Consider the following 19191-nt stretch of genomic DNA (forward strand, 5'->3'; position numbering starts at 1 on the left):
GAAGCGGTGGAGCTGGTCCGCGTGCGGGGCCGGGAGAGCGGTGCGGGTGGGGCGGGGTAAGCGCGCGGGGACACGGAGCCCTGGCGGGAGGGGCGGGTGTTGCTGTCTCGTGGCCGTTACCGGCCGCGGCGGGAAGAGGCTGGTGCTGGCGGGAGCTGTCTGAGGGAGGGCGGCCGGCGGGTGTGCGGCGGCAGCAGTCGCCCCGGGGTCCCTCGCGGGCGAGGGCGGCGGGTCTGGGCGCTCTCCGCGCAGCCCTGGGGAGCCCCGGTTTTCTGCTTCCCCCTCGCCGGCGCTTCCTGAGAACGGCTGCGTCCGCCCCTTTGCCGTTAGTTGTCTTCTTTTGCGAAGGGGTGTTGGCTGGAAACAACTTGTTGAGGTGTTTGTCGGTGAAGACCAGTTGATGGAAAGATGTTTGTAGCCTTCGTGTCGTTCCTATGACGTTTGGTGACTTATGGCTAAGTTTTTTGGAAAAAAAAAGCAACAAAAGCAAATAAAAAGTTTCCGTGTTGACTACCAGGTCCTATTATTCTGGGCTGACAAACTGCAGGAGAAGCTTAGAGTGGAGGTTTTATGGACTAAATCTCCAAAGGAGTTTTAACTCTGGTATTATTTTATGCAACAGCCGAGTTCTGCTGTGCTGTCTTTTAAAGTTTGGCTTCTGTTCTTCTTAGCCCGTGTCTTACTTTCTTGAATCATTGACAATTTTTACTTCAGCGATATACCTGTCTGAAATTATGGTTTAAAGCTCTTAATGGAAAGCTTGGATGCTTCTCTTTGGATTCACTTGAGGATGCAGTAGTGGCCCTTAACTCATGCAGCAAATTGATTGTCTGGATAGAAATATAACTCCAACCTCCGAAGTTGTCAGCCTTAAAGCACAAATTTTACTTTGTACTAAGTTAAATATTTGCTAGAGAAAAACTTATGTTTTTAAATGACTATGTCGACCATTTCTCAGATGTTAATATGTCTTTACCAGAATTTCTGTTTTAGCATGTAATAATTGACAAATAAATAAGATCTTTTTCAGGAACTAAAAGGAAGAGGATGTTTATATAATTATTTATTTAAAGTTTTCCTGGGAAACATTTGTTTTTAAACCAACAATTTTCTTAGTTACGTTGTTAACACAGTAGCTCAATGAAGCTAATTTAACTGCTGTTTAGTGCATGTTGAGAGGCAAGAGAAAATGGTAACAAACAATAGTTAGTGAAAAATTATAGTTACTTAATGTTTTTTATTTTTAAGTAACCAAGATGATTTTTATACCAAAGGTAGACAAGATTATTTATCTTTAAGTTACGTTGCAAATCCTGTGATGTTCGTTGCTTCTGCCTTTCCCTCCTTCAACAGTGGCTACTGTAAATAAGGCTGGTAAAGAATAAAAAAAAAAAAAAATCTTCCCACAGAATTTACAGTCTAGTTAGAGGGGAAAAAAGTGCCAGGAAAAATATTGTGAGTGAATCATGTAATGTCTTGTAGGTTTTGTTAGTTCTCTGCTCTATTTTTTGTTTTATTGTGTATGTCTGTGTCTGCTTTTGTCTTAGTAAGCTGCCAAGGGATTCATAAATTTATCACATTTAATGGAGGGGTAGTGGTTATGTGAAAATACTTAAGTGAGAAAGTGCAACCAGGTAAGCTCTTAGGTCTTTCAGAGGAAAGGCTGTGCATAAATCCATTAGGAAGATGTACTCTGCAGAGCCAAAATAGTGCAGAAAAACAACTGTCTTAAAAACAAAAAAATACAGGAAACAAGACTTTATAGTCTGTGCTCAGAAATAAGATGTTAGGAGGAATTCTCTGAAGTAAAAGATGGGAGAGGGATGACATATGGCAGTGTAAGTGTACAGTTCAGTTGAAGCGATGATGCAAGAAGACCTTACCTTCTCACAGGAAACAATAAGGAAACACAGGTAAAGTCACTTACAGAAAGAACTCCTGGAAAGATTTATTTCAGTTTCTCTTCTGTGAGAGATTTGGGAATAAAATTAGCCTGATTGTAGTTTTACGTTGTATTCATAGACTGGACTTAAAAAAACCAAAACCAACCCCACAACCAACCAAACAACAAAAAACCCTTAAGGAAAATGTCTGATTTTTAGGGTTGCTCTAGGACAAACTCCCTGTGTGACGGTGAACTAAAAATTCTCTTTGTGCTTCAGCTTTTTACGTGTATAATGGGAACACAGGAAACTTCCACCTGGCAAGACTTTAGGGAGGAAAGTCTGTGAGACAGTACATCATTGTTGTGATGAAGGGACGTAGAAGTCTTTACAGTAATGATCAATATAAATAAATCCAGGCTGAATGCTTTGCTGTCCTAATGAAATAAATATGTAATGAGTTGCAGTCATTACAGAAGCCTGTTTTGTTAAAAATATTTTTTAAAGTTTTTGTGGGAATTAAAGCGTTAGAGTAATTCTGTTGATGTTGAAAAGCTCAGTGCAAAAAGCAGAGTGGAGTTTTCTGTTGCTAGCTTTCTCTGCCTTGTAGTCTGAAAAAGTCTGTCCTGCTGGTCTGAAAAATACATAACTTTAAACATCCCCATAGTTAATATTTCCTGTTCTTTTCCAGTTTGTTTAAAAATTGCCAGCTTCTCTCTGAACAAATGGAATAGCACAATTTAAATTCAGGCAAAAAGTAAAAGAAAAATACTAGTTAACAACATGTTAGAGTAATAATTTTTGGTATATGATTATAGTAAAGGAAGAAGAGTCAGTGCTTCCAGTTGTGAAGAACTGTTACGGTGATCTAGTCAGACATAAGACAGTAGAGATCTTGTGGCATGCATGGACAGTTGAACCGCCGCTATGAACTAGGACAGACTTCAGTGCTTGGCCAGTGAATGCAGTTCTTGTAGTTTGGATGTTTATATGGCAAAGCTTCTGTCCAGGACAGAAGTCTTGTTTCTTGTATTAGGTAATGTGCATTTTATTGACCTCTAAAATGTCTGGTACAATATTTTAATAATGCTACTCTCACCTTAGTAAATCTAGAACCAGATGTTGAATGGGGAAAGAGGAAGATCTATTTGAGTGGTTACCCTGTAATTCAAGATATGGGCCCTTGGAATGTTGCACATAGCTTCACATCGGTCACTCTCTGTCTGAGGCTGAAAAAGAAAATTTGCTGGATAAAATTTTGAGGTAGTCACTGTGGCAAATAGATTTTTTATATCTAGAGTAGTAAGAGCAAGAGAAACCTGCTGGATTAGTCTAAATCGTAACTTCAAATATGAATTTAAAAAATTCCTAAGTTGCCAAGGTAGGCATGTTATTTGGCAATTGCACAGTCTGTGTGAAAGTTCTGTATGAGTTCAGAAATTACACTTTCCATGTAAGTGCTTTATGAAAAATAAAGGTGGAGAACTTTTAACAGTGTTTCCTTAAATTGGTAGGTTCAGACAGCTGCGTTTAGAAGTCAGAAAATGGGATAAGGTGATTTACAAAAGATTTTCTCAGCAATTGAAGTCAGGCTATTTTTTTTTCCCCCCCTTCTTCATGTAGTAGGAAGTTCTAAATAGGTTAAAATTTCTTCTGTGTTTACCTCATGCATTATGAGCTCTATAGTTGCAACTGAATCTCTAATAGAGACTTAGTTTATTCAGAATGCCATTTGGCTGTTTAACTTACGTATCTATGAACAAGATTAACTTCATTGCTATGTTTTGACCTTCTGAAATCTGTGAAATACAAATAGATTAAAAAAGCAAAAAACCCTTAAACTTTTGACTGTTTTAAAGGACAGAAGAAAAGTCCTTTGCTCCCTGACAGTCTTGTATATTAAGAATTAACTTAGAAACAATTTACAGCCAATCTAGTTGCAAAAAGTAACTTCCAAGTATAAACCAAAACAGTGGCCTTCATTCCTTTAGAATTCTGAAAAAATGTTGTCTTCTACTGCTCAGCAATTAAGGGTGTTTATCTGGTAGCTGATTTTGACATGAACACTGTTAATTGCCTAACTTGATCACCAGCAGAAATATCAGCTCATAAGCTTATCTGTTCTTGTTTGAGGATGGTACCTTCATCTTAATAATTTGTATTTTCAATTGGGTGAAGAATTAAGTGTGAGTATTGGAAGGAGGGGGAGGAGCAAGCCTGAGCAAATTGACAAGTGAATCTTAACCTTCATTAAATCAATAGTTAAGAGTTTTAAGAATACTTAGTTTGATATTTGAACCTGAATTATGAATTTAAAGATACATAACTTAACATACTTGTTTAGCTTCCTTGGAATTTAGAAGCAAGTTCTTTGGTAATTGTACAGGACATGTGTCCCTGGACCACTACACTGGGCATAGCAAAGGAGGAGAGAAACAGTTGGAGGATACAAACAAGAGCTTCAAGTGCAACATTTCTTTTGTTTTCCCGCTGAGTGAAGCTCTTCTTGTCATCCCTTGAAGGTTAGCTGCAGAAACAAAAGTATTACTGTCCTAAATGGACTCTAATTAAGAATAGAATTTGTTCTACCCCACATAGCAAGTTTAATAACTCGTTATCTAAATTGATCAGTAACAGAACAGGGAGTATCATTCTGGGAAACCAATTTCAGTGTTGTAGCAATGCTAATTTCAGAAGAGAAAGGGACTTTGGTAGGAAGAATAGTAGTAGTGTAGTATATGAGAAAAATTTAGGACTATATTTGAAGATAATTGGACAGTATACTGCAAAGACACCTTCAGGTCAGGCACCATGAGTACTTGCAGGATCAGGGCCTTTAGTTAAGAGAGATCTAATTGCCTGCATGAACCAAAATGAATCCCTCTCATATGGATGATGAAATGGCAGATTGGTTTGTCAGGGTCTGGAAATCATTTCTGTATGTAAGTACCTATTCTCGGATTTAAGACCCCATCTTGTGAAATGTGCAATGTTCTCAACTCTCCCTGAAAACCAAAGAAATGAGACATTTGTATTTTTGTGATGAGAGTTGGAGTTGCCTCCTCCTCTGGAGTTTATTCTGCTAAGGGTAAGATACTAGTTACTTGCACGTTTGTCAGAAATTAGCAATTTACAGTTTGTTTTTATTTGGTTCAGAATTACTGACTGGAATGATTAATTGTTGCTGTATTGACACTGTCACTGTTTATGTGATTCCTTAAAAGGGAAATTCTCATAATATTGACCAGAAATTTCATCTTTGGTGTTTTCCTTACTCCTCCCATATGGGGAGAGTCTAATTAACCTAAACAGCTGCCTTAGCTTGACTTTTCTACCGCATCACCTTGATATGAGAATCCCTCTCTAAAATTTTTTATGAGTACTTTTAAAAAAAAAATAAAATCTGAGTAGCTAATGAATGTTTTACAAATGAGTGGTATTTGCATTTTTTTGCTTTTTGGGATAAATGCAATTTCAGCATGTTCACAAAACCTAGCTAAAGGAGAATCTAGCTATTGGAATACTTATTAAAAACAACTGCCTATCCAACTAGAAGAAAATATATAAATGTCTTTTTATATATCAGAAGATTCAACAGCAGATATTGCAGTTTCACTAAGAGCCTTGAGATTCTTATCAGTGAGCAATGAAAGCTCTGTTTTTATTTCAGGATTAATATGGCTACCTGTGTTTGAGCGGCTAAACTTCAAATCATGCTGAGCATCATGCTTACCTCTGTAGACCTGTTTGCTGGTTCTTTGTGCTTCATGGAGTTGAGTTGTATAGCTCTGTGGAGAGTTACTGGAGAACTTTTTTGTCCTTCTGGGCTCATGAGTAGAATTACAGGCAGGTGCTGGAGGACTGCTAGCCACTGAGTACAGCAGTTTGTGTTGTACTGGACAGTGTTAAGTGACAATCCCTCTCATGGGCTGTCTAAGCTTATTTTAAGCACTCCCAAGCCTGTGTGAGGTGGCTTTACGTAAGGAAGGAGAATACGAGAAAGAACCAAGTCCGAGTCTGAACTGACTGTGTGGAGAAGGTATAACAAGTCATGGGACTAGACAGTACTATGCTGATTCAGTGAGATACAAAGACCTGTTGATGCTATCTAGGTCCAAGCCACTGACAAGTAATTTCCTGGGCTCCCTGTCACCTGCAGTTTCACATTTCTACCATGTACTTTTCACAGACACTTTTGCAGCTACATGCTGAGTGACATTAGTTTACTGCTCTGGCTGAGGGGAGAGAAAAGTCTTGGCCCTTTCTTCCTTCTCCCCCCGCAAATAATTTTTTCTCAATCAATTCTGCAGACTGTTCTGATTTTACAGTGTGAGCACAGCGCTGCTGTTTAAGTAGATCATGTATGTCACTGTTTGTGTATTATTTCAGTTTTTGTAGAAGTTCGTTTAGGTTCAGAAAAATAATTCAGTCTCTTTGTCCTAGTTCACTGTGTTGCATCTGAGTAGTGGTAGATTACTGTGTAAGTTTACAAAAAATTACTTAGTTTTGAAGAAGTTAGTAAACACCCTTAAGCTGTCTGGCCCAGCTGTCTCCCAGAGGTTCTCTCTTCAAGGCATTTAGAAGAACATATGTTTCCTGAGTGTACCTTTGCTTCAGTGCAAAATCTGGAACCTTACCTAAAATGGTTGAGAGAAGTGACTTTAAGATACTCTGGACTGAATGAAGTAGGCTGCATGCATATTCCCATTTTCTGACCCTGCAAGAGAGTGGAGTGGGTAGCCCTGGACAACATCTGCTTGTCCTGCTTCAGCAAGATCCCAGTATTAGTTTCTGTGGTTTATGTGACTTCTGTATGTGATAGTTGTGTACCTGCGGAGAAGAGTAATTGAATTTGACCAGACAAATTTCAAGTCAAATTTAAAACTTCAAGGAGACAGGTAGATTAATAGGATAGTGTCAGCTGTGGCATTTACTGTGTTGAATACAGAGCAAACCAGTAACCAACAAGTCATTATTTCCAATCAGTTACTGTCTCTAGACTGACTGACAGCTGCTACCTATTACTCATTGCTGCTGGGTAGAAGTAATTTTGCTTAACGGATTGGAGGAGAATTCACATTGACGGTGTTCACCCTTTCATCTACCAGTTTTCATAGCAGGACATTTTTGTCATTTTAATCAGTAGCCTGATTAAGTAGTACCTCTATTTGGACATCTTTCAGGTTTGTTTGTTTTCCTTTTTTTAATTTAGTATAATGATATGTTATCCTCTGTGGGGAAACAGTGCTTTAGAGCTGCTACTCTGGATGAAAATGGGTAAGGGCCAGTGTGCCTATTGAGAGTACCTGTGTGGTGAAAAGGTTGATGTTTTATTTGTGCAGTTCTGTGTGATGGATTTGGAATCATTTGTAAGAACAGGTGATTAACAGTTGGAAACTACAGAATAATATACTTAAAACCTCTTTGGAATTTACCAAAATATTTAGCTGTTCTATACAGCATGATAGTGACCAAAAAAGCTGATTGTGTCCAGTAAGGTCAACCAGAAGAAAAAACTCAGTGGTGAAGTGATTTGTAAGGTGAATTGTATGTCTTCGTGGCTAGAGTGGCCAGGAAAAGATGGGGTTGTATGCTCCATGGTTCCCATGGAAAGTAAAAACAACCCAAATGCATGTGAGAGTACTATTTAATATTGAAAGAAGTACTATAGTTGAGGATATAAGTTTAAATTCTAGCAACTATGGATTTATCAGTTAAGACTAACTCTTCTTGACTAATCTCAACAGTACCTTCCACAGAACTGTACTTACAATATTGAATCTGTCTCAATTTATATGCTGTCAAGATTTATCCAAATAGCTTTTAGGAAGGTAGGTATCTTATTATGTATTGTACTATTCTTTGTGTGGCAAGTGTATTAATTAAAGAAAAATGACAGTACTACTATGTTGAGCCACTGTTGTTCTGAGGCAAAGTCATGTCATGGTTTAAAAATACTTCACTAAAACAATCATTATAATGATCTTTACTTAATGTCAGGTGGACTTGCTTTTAGTCTTCCACTGCCTTGTTTTGGACCATTGATTTAACTTGGTGATAGATGATATAAAATAGTAAATTTAATGTACACATCTACATGGAAAAAAAAGTCAATAGATACATCAAATGAAAACCTTTTTTGCTTTTTTAAGAATTACATCATATTCATGTAACTGTATAGAGACCTTATTAATCTAGACAGTTATTTGAAAGACTGATGCTGTTCCAGTGTTGCTTGTGCTTTATATATATGTATATAAAAAACCATGCTGGCCTTTCCTAGCAACATTCAAATTTCTTTTATTATAATAAAGCTTTCTTCTGTAATGATTGTTTTAAGAGTGCCATCTAGTGTCCAAAGCTTTTCAGTACGAGTTGTGATTTATAAGCTAATGAGCAATTTTATTGAGTGATGGAGTAGAAAAATTATTGCATCATTGTTTTATATTAAACTGGTGTGGAATAGTTTAATAGGAAGAAATGTAATTTTCAACCAAGTATAAGGAAAATGAATTTAAGTTTTTAATATAATGAGAAGGCATTGATTTCAGCTATGTTACTGTTGTATTTAACTACTTGAAAGTAGTTGTGTGTTTGAGGTGTTCATGTAGCATTCTTGAAATGAATGGTTTTTTTCTTCTTATGTGTCCTCTTGACCTTCAGTTAGTATCTCGCCAGGTTCTAGATAAATTTTTAATACAAACCCCAGTATTATTTCTCATGGCCTAAATACCCTCTATATATGTGCCTTCTAACAGTTACAGAAAGACATATGTGTGCATTAGAAAACTGACTGTTGTAGATATGTGCTCAGGAACTTGTTTTTTCAGTAATATATGGTTAATGTTGTGGGAGATTATTGATTTTTAAAAAAAGCTTTGCTATAAAATGTTTCAACACTAAAAAATTTAAAAGGAAATATTTTCTTTTGGTTTTGTGTGTTTTGTTTAATGTCAGAAGTATGCTAAAATGTAAAAAAAATTACACAGATCATTTCAGTGATTTGATGTGAAAAGACAGTGTGAAACCATTCATTTCTCTCAAGAAGAGCCTGCAGTTCACTTATTTAGGCAGGGTGTCTTTAATAGTGTCTTATGTTAAAATCCTTTTTAGCAGATAGTAGAAGGACCACTGTTTCAAACCCTCTTTTTTGTTCTAAATTCAATATTCTTTTATGAATGTTGTGCTCTGATTTCTATTTCAGGAACTTCAGCTCAGGAGGAAGATGAAAGATAGTGTTGCTGAAGAACATTTATATTTGGGTTTTTCTCATAAGTACAGAGATAGTATCTTTCCTCTTCATACATCAATTTCACTGTTTTTGCTATCCTACTGTGACTGCAAATTATTCAAAATTTTCTTAGTGCCGACTGGTGAAGATGTGGATGATCAGTTTGTGACAAAAAACCTCCTTGGTGATCTTGAGGTCCATTTAATCTCCAGATGCCAGCTTCCAGTGGTAGTGCAGAGCTGCTGTTTACCTGCTGTTGTTGTGAAAGATGGCAAGTTCTGCCGAGCTGGGCTTTCTGTTGTCTTAAGGCATATAATACAGAAAACGTATGAGGCAGATCCATCTAAGAAGGATGTTTTGGAACTCTTAGGCTTTAAGAAGACCTGCCTAAAAGCCTGTGCTGAAGTGAGTGCATCTCTTTCTCTTAGATACATTAATAGGGGTTTTTATAATCATTAAATACTCTGAAGGAGACTCTTAATATTTATGTAAACTAGGTTCTTTTAGTAAGAACTTAGAAAGTGAAATTTCCTCAGTGGAGAAGTATCTGTATTTTGGCATAAAGATGAAAAATAATTATTTTTAAAGATACTACTTTCTAGCAGCAAAAAAAGAACCTAAGCATTCAAAAAATAGGTCAGATCTTTGTTTCATGTGTAGCAGTGTAGCTTCAATGCACAGCTCTTGCAATTTGAAGTAAACTAAGAAATACCTAATTTATTGTTAATTTTGATTTCAAGAGCACTGTATACTTTTAGCCTTCATCACTGCCAAGGAGGCGCACTGCTGGCTTATGTTTAGCTTATGCTCACCAGGATGTCCAGGGTCTTTTCAGCAGAGCTGCTACCTGGCTAGGTAGTCAGTCCCTACCCTGTACCATTACAGGGGTTTAGCCCGTCCTGGGTGCAGGATGTTTTACTGGGTTTCATGTCAGTTCCTGTCAGCCAGTTCTCTAGCCTGTACAGGCCCCTGTGAGTGGCAGCTCTTTTGTGGAGTTTGCTGACTGCTCTGCTCAACACACTGTCACCCTTGATGTGAGTGTATTCCACCTCCCCCTCCAAGTCATTGGTAAACGTAATTAAATAGGATAGGCCTCAGCATAGACCCTTAAAGAGCTCCACTTCTAACTGACCTTCAGGTAGAGTGTGAACCATTAACCACTACTACCCTTTGAGTTGATATTTCAGACCATTTGTCACATAGCACTTTACCCATCCGGCAGCTTGTCCATCTATACTTGCCTTCCTCACTCCTCTCAGGAGGTTGAACTCCACTGTTTCATCATCGCTACATCCATGGTTGCCATTGATTACTATGCCTCTAACCCATTTCAGTCCTGTTGGTGAGTAGCAGATCTGGGCAAGCAGATATCCTGTGTTAGTCCATCTAGCACTAGCATAATTTGTCCCTGACATCCTCCAGAAACCGCTAGTTCTGATCTCTTCTTGGAACTGCTGAAAAACTTGATTTCGTATTTCAGGTGGCTGCAAAGTGAGTAAACTGAATGAGAAAAAAAAAAAAAAGTTTAAGTTTTAAAACCTTTAAGTACAGATAATAAGGAAAAGAGGATAAGGATAAGAACATGAAAAAAAGTAATTTTTTTTTTTAAGGTGCTGTTCAGTTAGACAAAAGTTTTTTGATGTTGCATACTAAAATACTACTAATGCATTTCTGTAAAATAAATGTGCTCAAAATCTGTTCGGTGTAATCAGGTTTTATTACCAGCACTTGGTAGAGCTGATATATATAAATCAGTCAGTTTTGCTTCTTATGAGTTATGCAGGCACCCTAATCTTATGCCAATAAGGAGTAAAATTATGCTATACTGGATAACTGTTCATTCTGTTATTTAGGTTCCTCATTCTGCTATTGCAAAAGCAATGCAGAGTATCTGAGCTTCTAAGATTAACAAAGAATGTATTTGAAGCTGGAATTTCTTTGCTTAAAGTGGACAAAAAGATACCCTGGATTTTGTTTCTCTTTCTGTATAGACATTAATTACATAAATTTATCCGACAGGTTAGCCAGTGGACCAGACTTTGTGAGATCAGCATACCTCTGGCTGTGGAAGGATTTTTGACGGCATCTCCTGAGCACTGTCAGACTATTCCTCCTGACATTTTACAGCTTGAAAGGAAGCTTGGAGAACCTGTCCGAGTACATAATGATGACAAAATTCGAAGGCAAAAACTTCAACAACAGAAGGCAGATGCCAAGGCTGCAGTGCCTGTACTTGGTAAAGAAGCAACAGAGGAGGGAAAACCAGTGGAAACGCATGAACATCCACTCCCAAGTTTGGAACTGAGCATAGCTTTCTCCAAGCTACTTGTCCAGGAAGCATCAAATGCAGTCAACAGGGAGGCTGCTCACATCAGGAGAACAAAAACCTCTGACCTTCCACTTTTGGACCATGTTTTTGCAGAAGGGCTTTATTTTACCTTGGCAGATATAGTGCTTTTGCCATGCATCCATCAGTTCTTGGTAAGACAACAAGTTCTGCCAATATTAAGTAGTGTATATGTATTTTTTTTTTAAGAACTGGGATGTTGTAAAATATGTTAATTTAAAATATAACGTGGTGTTTGAAATGTGAACTTAACCTGAAACAGAAGATTTGTCTTTGTTATTGTACAACAAAAAACGGTGAGATCACCAAATTACTTTTAAATACATAGCATGTCAACACTATCAACTGTTAAAATATTATGCTGAAATATTTTGGCACCAAGCTGCCCAGAAAATTCCTCCATGAAAAATACTTAAAGTACATTCTAATATGCATAAAGCAAAAGTAGGGAAGCATGAACCTATCTTCCTGCTTGAGTTTAGTGTACTAGATTTATGGCAATGACTCAATAGATATTTTCTAAAATAAGACCATTTTTTCCATGAGGAATTTTTTGAAATTTGGAATTTTGGTTCCATCATAAATTGCAGATTTTAAAAGGAGGGAGGATTGAGAATGGTATGATAATTTTAAAATACTAGAAGAGATGTCCCTCATGAGAGTTTTAACATGAACACTGAAAGTACATTGTAATATGGATAGGAAGGAAGTAGTTAAGCATGAACCTATTTTAATTTTGGTTTCAGTGTACTGGGGGACAAGGCAAAATTAATTCCCACCCAGTTTGTTGGACTTTTACTACATGGATATTAATCTGAATTGGAATTCTTTTCAGCAAAGACTTGAAACTTTATGTGACTTTATCTTGACATGGATGGATATGCCTAAAAGAAAACAAACACCTTCTAAGAAAGCAAGAATGCCTTCTAGGGAGGCAGTGAATGGAGAGAGATTCAGGGACTGTAGTGGCTTTTTAGAGGTGTGAAGCCTTGGCTCTCCTTACCCCTACTAGAGTGAAGTGGTACTTGTGTATTGACTAGGGAAAGACTTCCAAAAGCTCATTCATTTATGCTACTGGTATGCATTCATGGTACTGGTATATAATTTCTTGAGATTCTCTTGAGAATTTTTTTTTTGTCTAATACGGTGTGCTATGACTTCTGAATTGCTGATTTCTCCTTATAATAGGTTAATTAGTCTTAATCTCTGCTGTTGTTTTCTTCTAGTTCCTAGGAATGACTTCTTTGTTGGGAGGAAACATTCCTGTGTAGCTAACATGGCTTTTTATCAAGCCCTCCCACAAAATAAACCAGTTTCATTGCACATCTGTAGATAAAGATGAGTGCCTAGGACAGCATAATACCTACATATCAGCAAACCTTTTATTATTCTGTGCAGGTTTTTTTTACAAAACTTTGTATTCTTCTTCAAGCAAGGACGAATCACTGTGACCCTGCTCAGAAATGAGGTGGTGTGTCTAGGGAGCCAGCTTCTTTGGGATGTGCTTCAGTCCCTGAAACTTCCAGTCATCTGGAGTTTTGTCATTCATAGTATTGTTGCTACTAAACTGTTTTTCATGGTTTGTGGAATGTCCTTTGTTTACTGCAGTGAGAGAAGTTCCTTGGAAAAGGTTACATTGCTAGAAGCTCTTGAAGTAAAGTTTATAACTGAAAAGTTACCATTCTCCTTGCAGTCCTGTGAGATTGGCTGCTTCCTTTTTTTTTTTTTTTTTTTCCTAATATAATCTTGTGTTACCTGTATGGTCCAATAGCATATGGAGAGAAAGCCCACACTTTCCTTTAGGGAAGTTGAATGTTTTCCTATCAGATTGTGTAAGTATTTTGGAAATGCCAAAAGTGTGGTCTATTCAAAGATGCCTTTGTCTCTCTTCTCCATTGTAGTCAACGTAGCACGTTCCCAGTACTGAACAAACACCAGTGGACTGGTTTCAATTGTCTTCATCCTTGTCTTTCTCCTTCACTTCAAGAGGTTTTTGTGGCACAATGAGGAAAAACAGTGTATGCCAGCAAAGTAACATGGACACTGTATATAGTGGGTATATGCAAATTTCATTGTGAGTGTAGGACTATTTTGCATCCTGTGTTGTGTTTAGAGATCTGTAAAGATCTCCCAGTCTGTATAAGGAGGAATTTGAAACCTTCAAAGACTTTCATCAAGATAAAACAAGAAAAGCACTGACACAGCTGGCAGTCAGGGCACCACATAGAATGTGGAAAACTGGGGAATAATCTTTACTCCTCGACATAGAATGCCATTATAGAAACACTGTCGCAAGTGGCAAAGCCGATTTTAGAAGTTTCTGCACTCCAGGAGGCAGTTTGCCAGACTATTGGTTGTGTCAACTTGACTGCAATTTGAATCAGTGAAATCCCATCTCTGTAGCTTTTGATCAATGATCTGTTAAAAACTCATTTCACCCCTCTTGTAGGGTAGAGCCTTAGTCACTTGGTTATTGAATCTTTTGTGGTGCATCTCTCAGTTGGTACAAAATTTATCTGGGCCTGAGAAGGAGATTCCATGTGCGTATGCTGGTTGTTGTTTTTTTTGTCGCACTTACCTAGTAAGTGTCAGTGTCTTGCAGATTCTGTTGTACAAATAGCTTAATGTTTGGATTAGGAAATATATCAAAATACATTTTGAGCCTAATAAAGCCATGCAATTTGATTTTTATTTACTTTTTTTTTTAACCCTTGATGCCCCTCTTTTCTCCCTCTACCCTCTTCTAGTTTCTGGAAGGAGGTAGGGCTTGTAGTGCAAGCGATAAGCTCAGCTTCAAAACCAGTTTACAGTGGGAAGAACTTCTGTGGCAAGACTGTGTGAGTCCTGCTCAGCACAGTCTGTATACTTAGTTTTATGAGGATGTATACATGGAAAAGAACTAAGGAAATTTGTAACAAATGTGTCTTTATTTCGCATGACAATAAAATGATACGAGTTTGCCTACTACCGGTATTCCTGCAGTTGCTCTATGAGATTGATAGCTAGGCTGGTATCTGTTGCCAGGAAGAGCTCTGAGTGAGGATGGTATGCGCATTTTGATTTTGCAGGTTGTTTTGCCAAATTTGCCTTATGGTGTTTGAAAACAAATGGAATTCCTGGAGAAGATGCTGTCAGTCAGATTCAGAGAAACAATCTCTAAAATCAAGATAACTACTAGCGAACATTAATGTGTGACAAATGTCCAATTTATAATTTTTTTAACCAAGATCATCATCCTCAGTGGATTTCTGTATGGTAATAGCAATATGGGAATCCAGAAGTAGGTTAATATGACTGTCTTTGAATTAAGATGATGAGTTATTTTACCAAAATAGTTAATTCATCACTGCTTTGTTTGTTTTCCATATAATGTAATAGAGGATTAACAGCAATTTCTGTATAGATGGTACTAAACAAAAGTAGTAAGACAAAATGCTTTCCTATTATTTAAAAAACTTTAATGTATTTCAGTCTTCTTTGTTTTTCCAAGGCCTTTTTAAATAAGACCATAACTTTTTACAGTAATGTTTGATTTACTGGTGCTAGGTATGAGAAGATTCTTGGATCAGATGCACAATTGATCTCAGCAATCCAATTGAAATCATTCTGTAGATGTACTGTGAGCAGCTGACAATGCTGTATTTATTTGCTTTTCATGTGTGACCCTTGCGCCTTGGTGGTCTGCAGTTTATGCGCTATATATTGTGTAATCCATTTGTGTTAGCTTGCACCAAGGATTGTCCTTAAAAAACTGGCTTTCAGTTTCATTTTTACCTAAATTGTAAGAGCTCTGGGATAATGTTTTATTTCTGTTCTCTGGTGAATGATCATTTTCTAAGCAATTATACCTCGGTTCCTACAGTTATCATCAAAATTGAATAACTTGCATCTGAAAGCTTCTTGCAGGCAGTGGGTTGAAACTGCTCTGGTTGATGGAAGTGCCAGAGTTAATTCTGTATTAAAATGATATTTATCACTTATATAACTGGACTTCTGGTTTTAAAAAAATCATTATAGTTGCACTTCCACTTTGCTTTAAGGGTGTGAATAATTACGAAGTCTTCAATGGGTATGTGTCTGGAAAGTATCATACAGTAAATTTGAGGAGACATGACTAGCTGATTGTAATTATAATTACCAAAAGTAAGATAATGAAGCTGAAGAGTTGTTTTTCATTACCTCATTCCATTTCTGTTATCTTTCTGAGGTTAGCTTTGTTACGCTTTCTATTAGTTGTAACTGTTTAAAATTAATAGAAGAATAACAAAAGCTCTGTTCTCCATCTGGGAGAAACCACTATTCACTTTTTAAAATACAATTTAGAACACTTGTTATCAAGTGTAACAGTGCCTCTTAGAATTGCTTTCCAAAAGACTTCTTCCTTAACTGAATTAATGTATTTCTGCTTGTGTTACCATTAGGATATTGAATTAGATACTAAAATTACACAGTTCATCCTCCTTTTGCTCCTTTAGCTATTACTAATTACTTGTGATTACCCTAAGAACATTATAAACACAGCATGCAAGAAAGCTGATAGAAATTTTGTGTCATTTCAAGTGTTCTTTTCCAATTTCTATTTCCACACTGAGGACAGATGTGTGGAGCAGCATTGTTTTTGCATGGCCTTTTCTGCGTTTTCCTGTAATCATGATTTTTAATTTTCTGCTTAAAGCAGGCACAACATCACAAAATAGTTGAGGTTGGAGGGCACCTCTGAAGATCATCTTGTCTAACCTCTCTGCTCAGAGCAGGGTAAGCTAGAGCCAGTTACCCAGGGTTGTGTCCAGTCAGGTTTGGAGTGTCTCTAGGGATGGAGACTTCTCAACCTCTCCGGTAAGAGGATGATCTTCACTGTTCTAAAATGTTTAGGAACCTGATCAAAAATTACTTAAGTTCACCAAATGTGTCCTTTCTAAAATCAGCTGGTCTTCATGTAAAAATGTGATTTGGGTATGTTTTTTATAATATATGCACCATATTCTTATTAAAGAATTTTTTTTGTTTGTTTACACTTAAAACTAATTTCTTTTGAAGGCATCTCACCGTCATGCATACTTTCTTCAGAAAAGAAATATACTACTTACCATTTTTGTGTAAAAATGCTAAGTTAAATGGTAAAAAAGTTTGAGTACATATATGATTTAAGAAAAAATTTTGGATTCACTGCTAGGAAGAGAAAAGGCACAGATGTAGTGCAAAGGCTTCAGTAAAGACCAGGGGCAATGTATGCCTGTACCTGTTTTGCTGTTCCCACATAGTTAAAGGTATTTCAGACTTGCAGTTGCCAGCAAAACAGCTGTCAGTGGATGAGCTTTAAAGGGCTACAGGGTTTCTCTTGGGAAGGAAGAGCATTCAGGTGTCATGCATAGAGTTCAGTATTCATCGCAAATTACTGCGTGGGGTTTTTTTGGGATTACCAACCAAAATGAATCATTCCCTTGTTAGGAAATAGCAGATAATTAAGAATATTATTTAAATTGTGTTTTCCTGTTACTGTCTGAAATTATGATGAAATTGGTCATGTGAACCTTTTCATCCTGTTAAGCAAATGGGAATTGCAGGTGAAGTCTAAGTGGCCAACTTTCAATTCCACCTGCAGGCCTGAACTCTTAACTGGTTAGCTTGTTGCATTACTATCATCCTATGAGTGGGTATGCTCGGCATGGAGCCAAGCTCGCTTCTGTAGTTTGTGCCTTCTTGTGGCTTATAGGAAGAAATTTACAGTAGCAAGTAACCTTTCCATTTTATTTTTCTAGGTTTCCAGCATAAAACAAGGGAAGAATCTGGTAAATTTACCTCTGATATCCAGTTGGTATCGAAGAGTTCAAGAAGTACCTGGAGTAAAGAAAGCTGCTGGCAAATGCAATATGGCACTTCTCCAGCTTCCAGAGTTGATGTCTGCTCCAGAGGAACAGCTACAAGACTTCTCTTCAGTTCCTGATGAATTAGAAGAGGAGAATGAAGACAGTAATTTTATAGGTGGTCCAAGGCCAACTATGACTAAGTTAATGGTAATTTAAGCTTTTAATGAGTTATTTTTAATAGGAGTATTGTGCTTGATTTGAAATAGGTGAAATTTATTAGAACTGAAGAAGTGAAAATACCTTTTGCCCATCTTCTGTCTGATATGCATTGACTTAAAAGTGATTTTACTTTTTTGTTCTGATAGTTGATCATTCAGGAATTGAGCAAAGATAGGACTGCTGGAAGCCCTATCAATAATTCTGAATAATCAAAGCAACTTTTTGTTTGAATTGCAATATTGTATTCTTCTTTTAAAGTAATTTATAAAAAGGATGACAAAAGACGTTACTTTGATGTTTGGCTTCATTATTCTATTGCTTCTGTTTGGGTTTTTTGCTTTTTGATTAGAGCTTTGAACATCTGGGAACCCTAATGAGTTTTGTTAAAGAAAATTCTCTGTTATGTTCCATAATTCTCAATATTTTTTGCATAGAGGCTGATGGCATTTCTTAAAGAAAATTAACAGGTCTTTCTCATGACAATGAGAGAAATAAATAATTTGAATCCCATGTAATGTAGAGTCAGCTGCCTCTTTAGTTTCAGTTAGGCTGAAAGTGTTGCATATTTTGATCTGATGCCGTTAAATGCAGTGGAAATTTTGCTACCAACTTCAGTGGGTAAAGGAGCAGGGTCTTAATTTGTTTTTCCTCCTTTCACATAGGAAAATGGTATTGAAGCAAAGTTTTCTCCTCATCCATGCCCCAGCTGGACCCTAGACTGGACTAATCTACCATCTGCAGTCAATCCTGGAGAAGGTAAGCATTTTTATGCATGTGTGTATGTACTTAACAGTGCCTTCTTCTGGTGAAGCTACCTAACTGTTTCATACTCATTAGAAAAATTTGGTAGCTACATATGAGTGAGTCTTCCCTTGTGTGGCAGTGTTCCCCGCCCTGTAGGGGTTGTTTGCTTTGCTCGGTTGCAGGGTGGTCTGTTGCCTACTGTCTACAGTTCTACAGAGAAAAAACTGATTTATCACAATGTTTGTTGTTTTCATTGGTGTTGTGAATATTGAATACCTCTTCTACCACACAGTAGAGTTTCCTCTAAAAGGTCTCATACATACTGCCAGACAGTAAGAAGTTAGTGGATGGTAACTCCTTTCTGTAGGGAAGAAGAAGGTTTGCGTTCTTTTGTGTAAATAAGATAACTTAGATACTGAAGTCAGTCTAGCCTCAGTGGTGTAGAACTTCTGATTTAAAGAGTACAGAAATATACATGCAAAGTATAGGTGCTCTTCAGTGACCAATATGTGAAATTCCTCACAGAATATGTTAGGAATCACTGAAAAGCTATAGGCACTTACAAAAAAAGCTTTTTTAAAAAAATATCTAATTATGTGAATACAGCATGTATTCCCATCTACAATATACAGGCTATAAAAATAAGATCAAATTTTAAGTTGGTTTCCTCTGGTGTGTAGTTCACAAAGCCATGACAAAACCCTCATCTATACCATTTATATAAAGTGTCCATCCTTCTAACCTGAGCTGTTTTCCTTTGGTTTGTCCTGAGAGAACTCTTTACTGGGAAGTTGCACACCCTGCTTTAATTACTGATTCTTTCTTTTAGCATGGAAGAAAAAACAAAACAAAACTTGGTTTTGCACCTGTCAACATTACGTGATGCTTCTTCAGACTTTATGGGGATGTTTTTGATATACTACTTATGTTAAAATAGCTCTGCAGTCTGACTGCTGAAAT

At 37.1% G+C, this 19191-nt stretch overlaps 1 protein-coding gene across 2 annotated transcripts in view; it reads left to right on the forward strand.

Annotated features, from left to right (window-relative positions):
• Nucleotides 1-19191, forward strand: part of GSTCD (glutathione S-transferase C-terminal domain containing) — a 77635-nt gene that overhangs the window by 383 nt on the left and 58061 nt on the right. The window contains exons 1-5 of one of the 2 annotated variants that reach the window (XM_074866864.1): nt 22-56; nt 9088-9519; nt 11134-11595; nt 17221-17475; nt 18150-18243. In XM_074866864.1, coding sequence (XP_074722965.1) covers nt 9109-9519; nt 11134-11595; nt 17221-17475; nt 18150-18243 — 1222 coding nt within the window. In that variant the 5' untranslated portion in view covers nt 22-56; nt 9088-9108. Of the gene's footprint in view, nt 1-21; nt 57-9087; nt 9520-11133; nt 11596-17220; nt 17476-18149; nt 18244-19191 lie in introns of those variants that run through there. The other variant, XM_074866863.1, reaches the window with a different exon arrangement.

The sequence above is a fragment of the Strix uralensis genome, chromosome 4 (assembly GCF_047716275.1).
Source record: "Strix uralensis isolate ZFMK-TIS-50842 chromosome 4, bStrUra1, whole genome shotgun sequence".
Taxonomy (NCBI): domain Eukaryota; kingdom Metazoa; phylum Chordata; class Aves; order Strigiformes; family Strigidae; genus Strix; species Strix uralensis.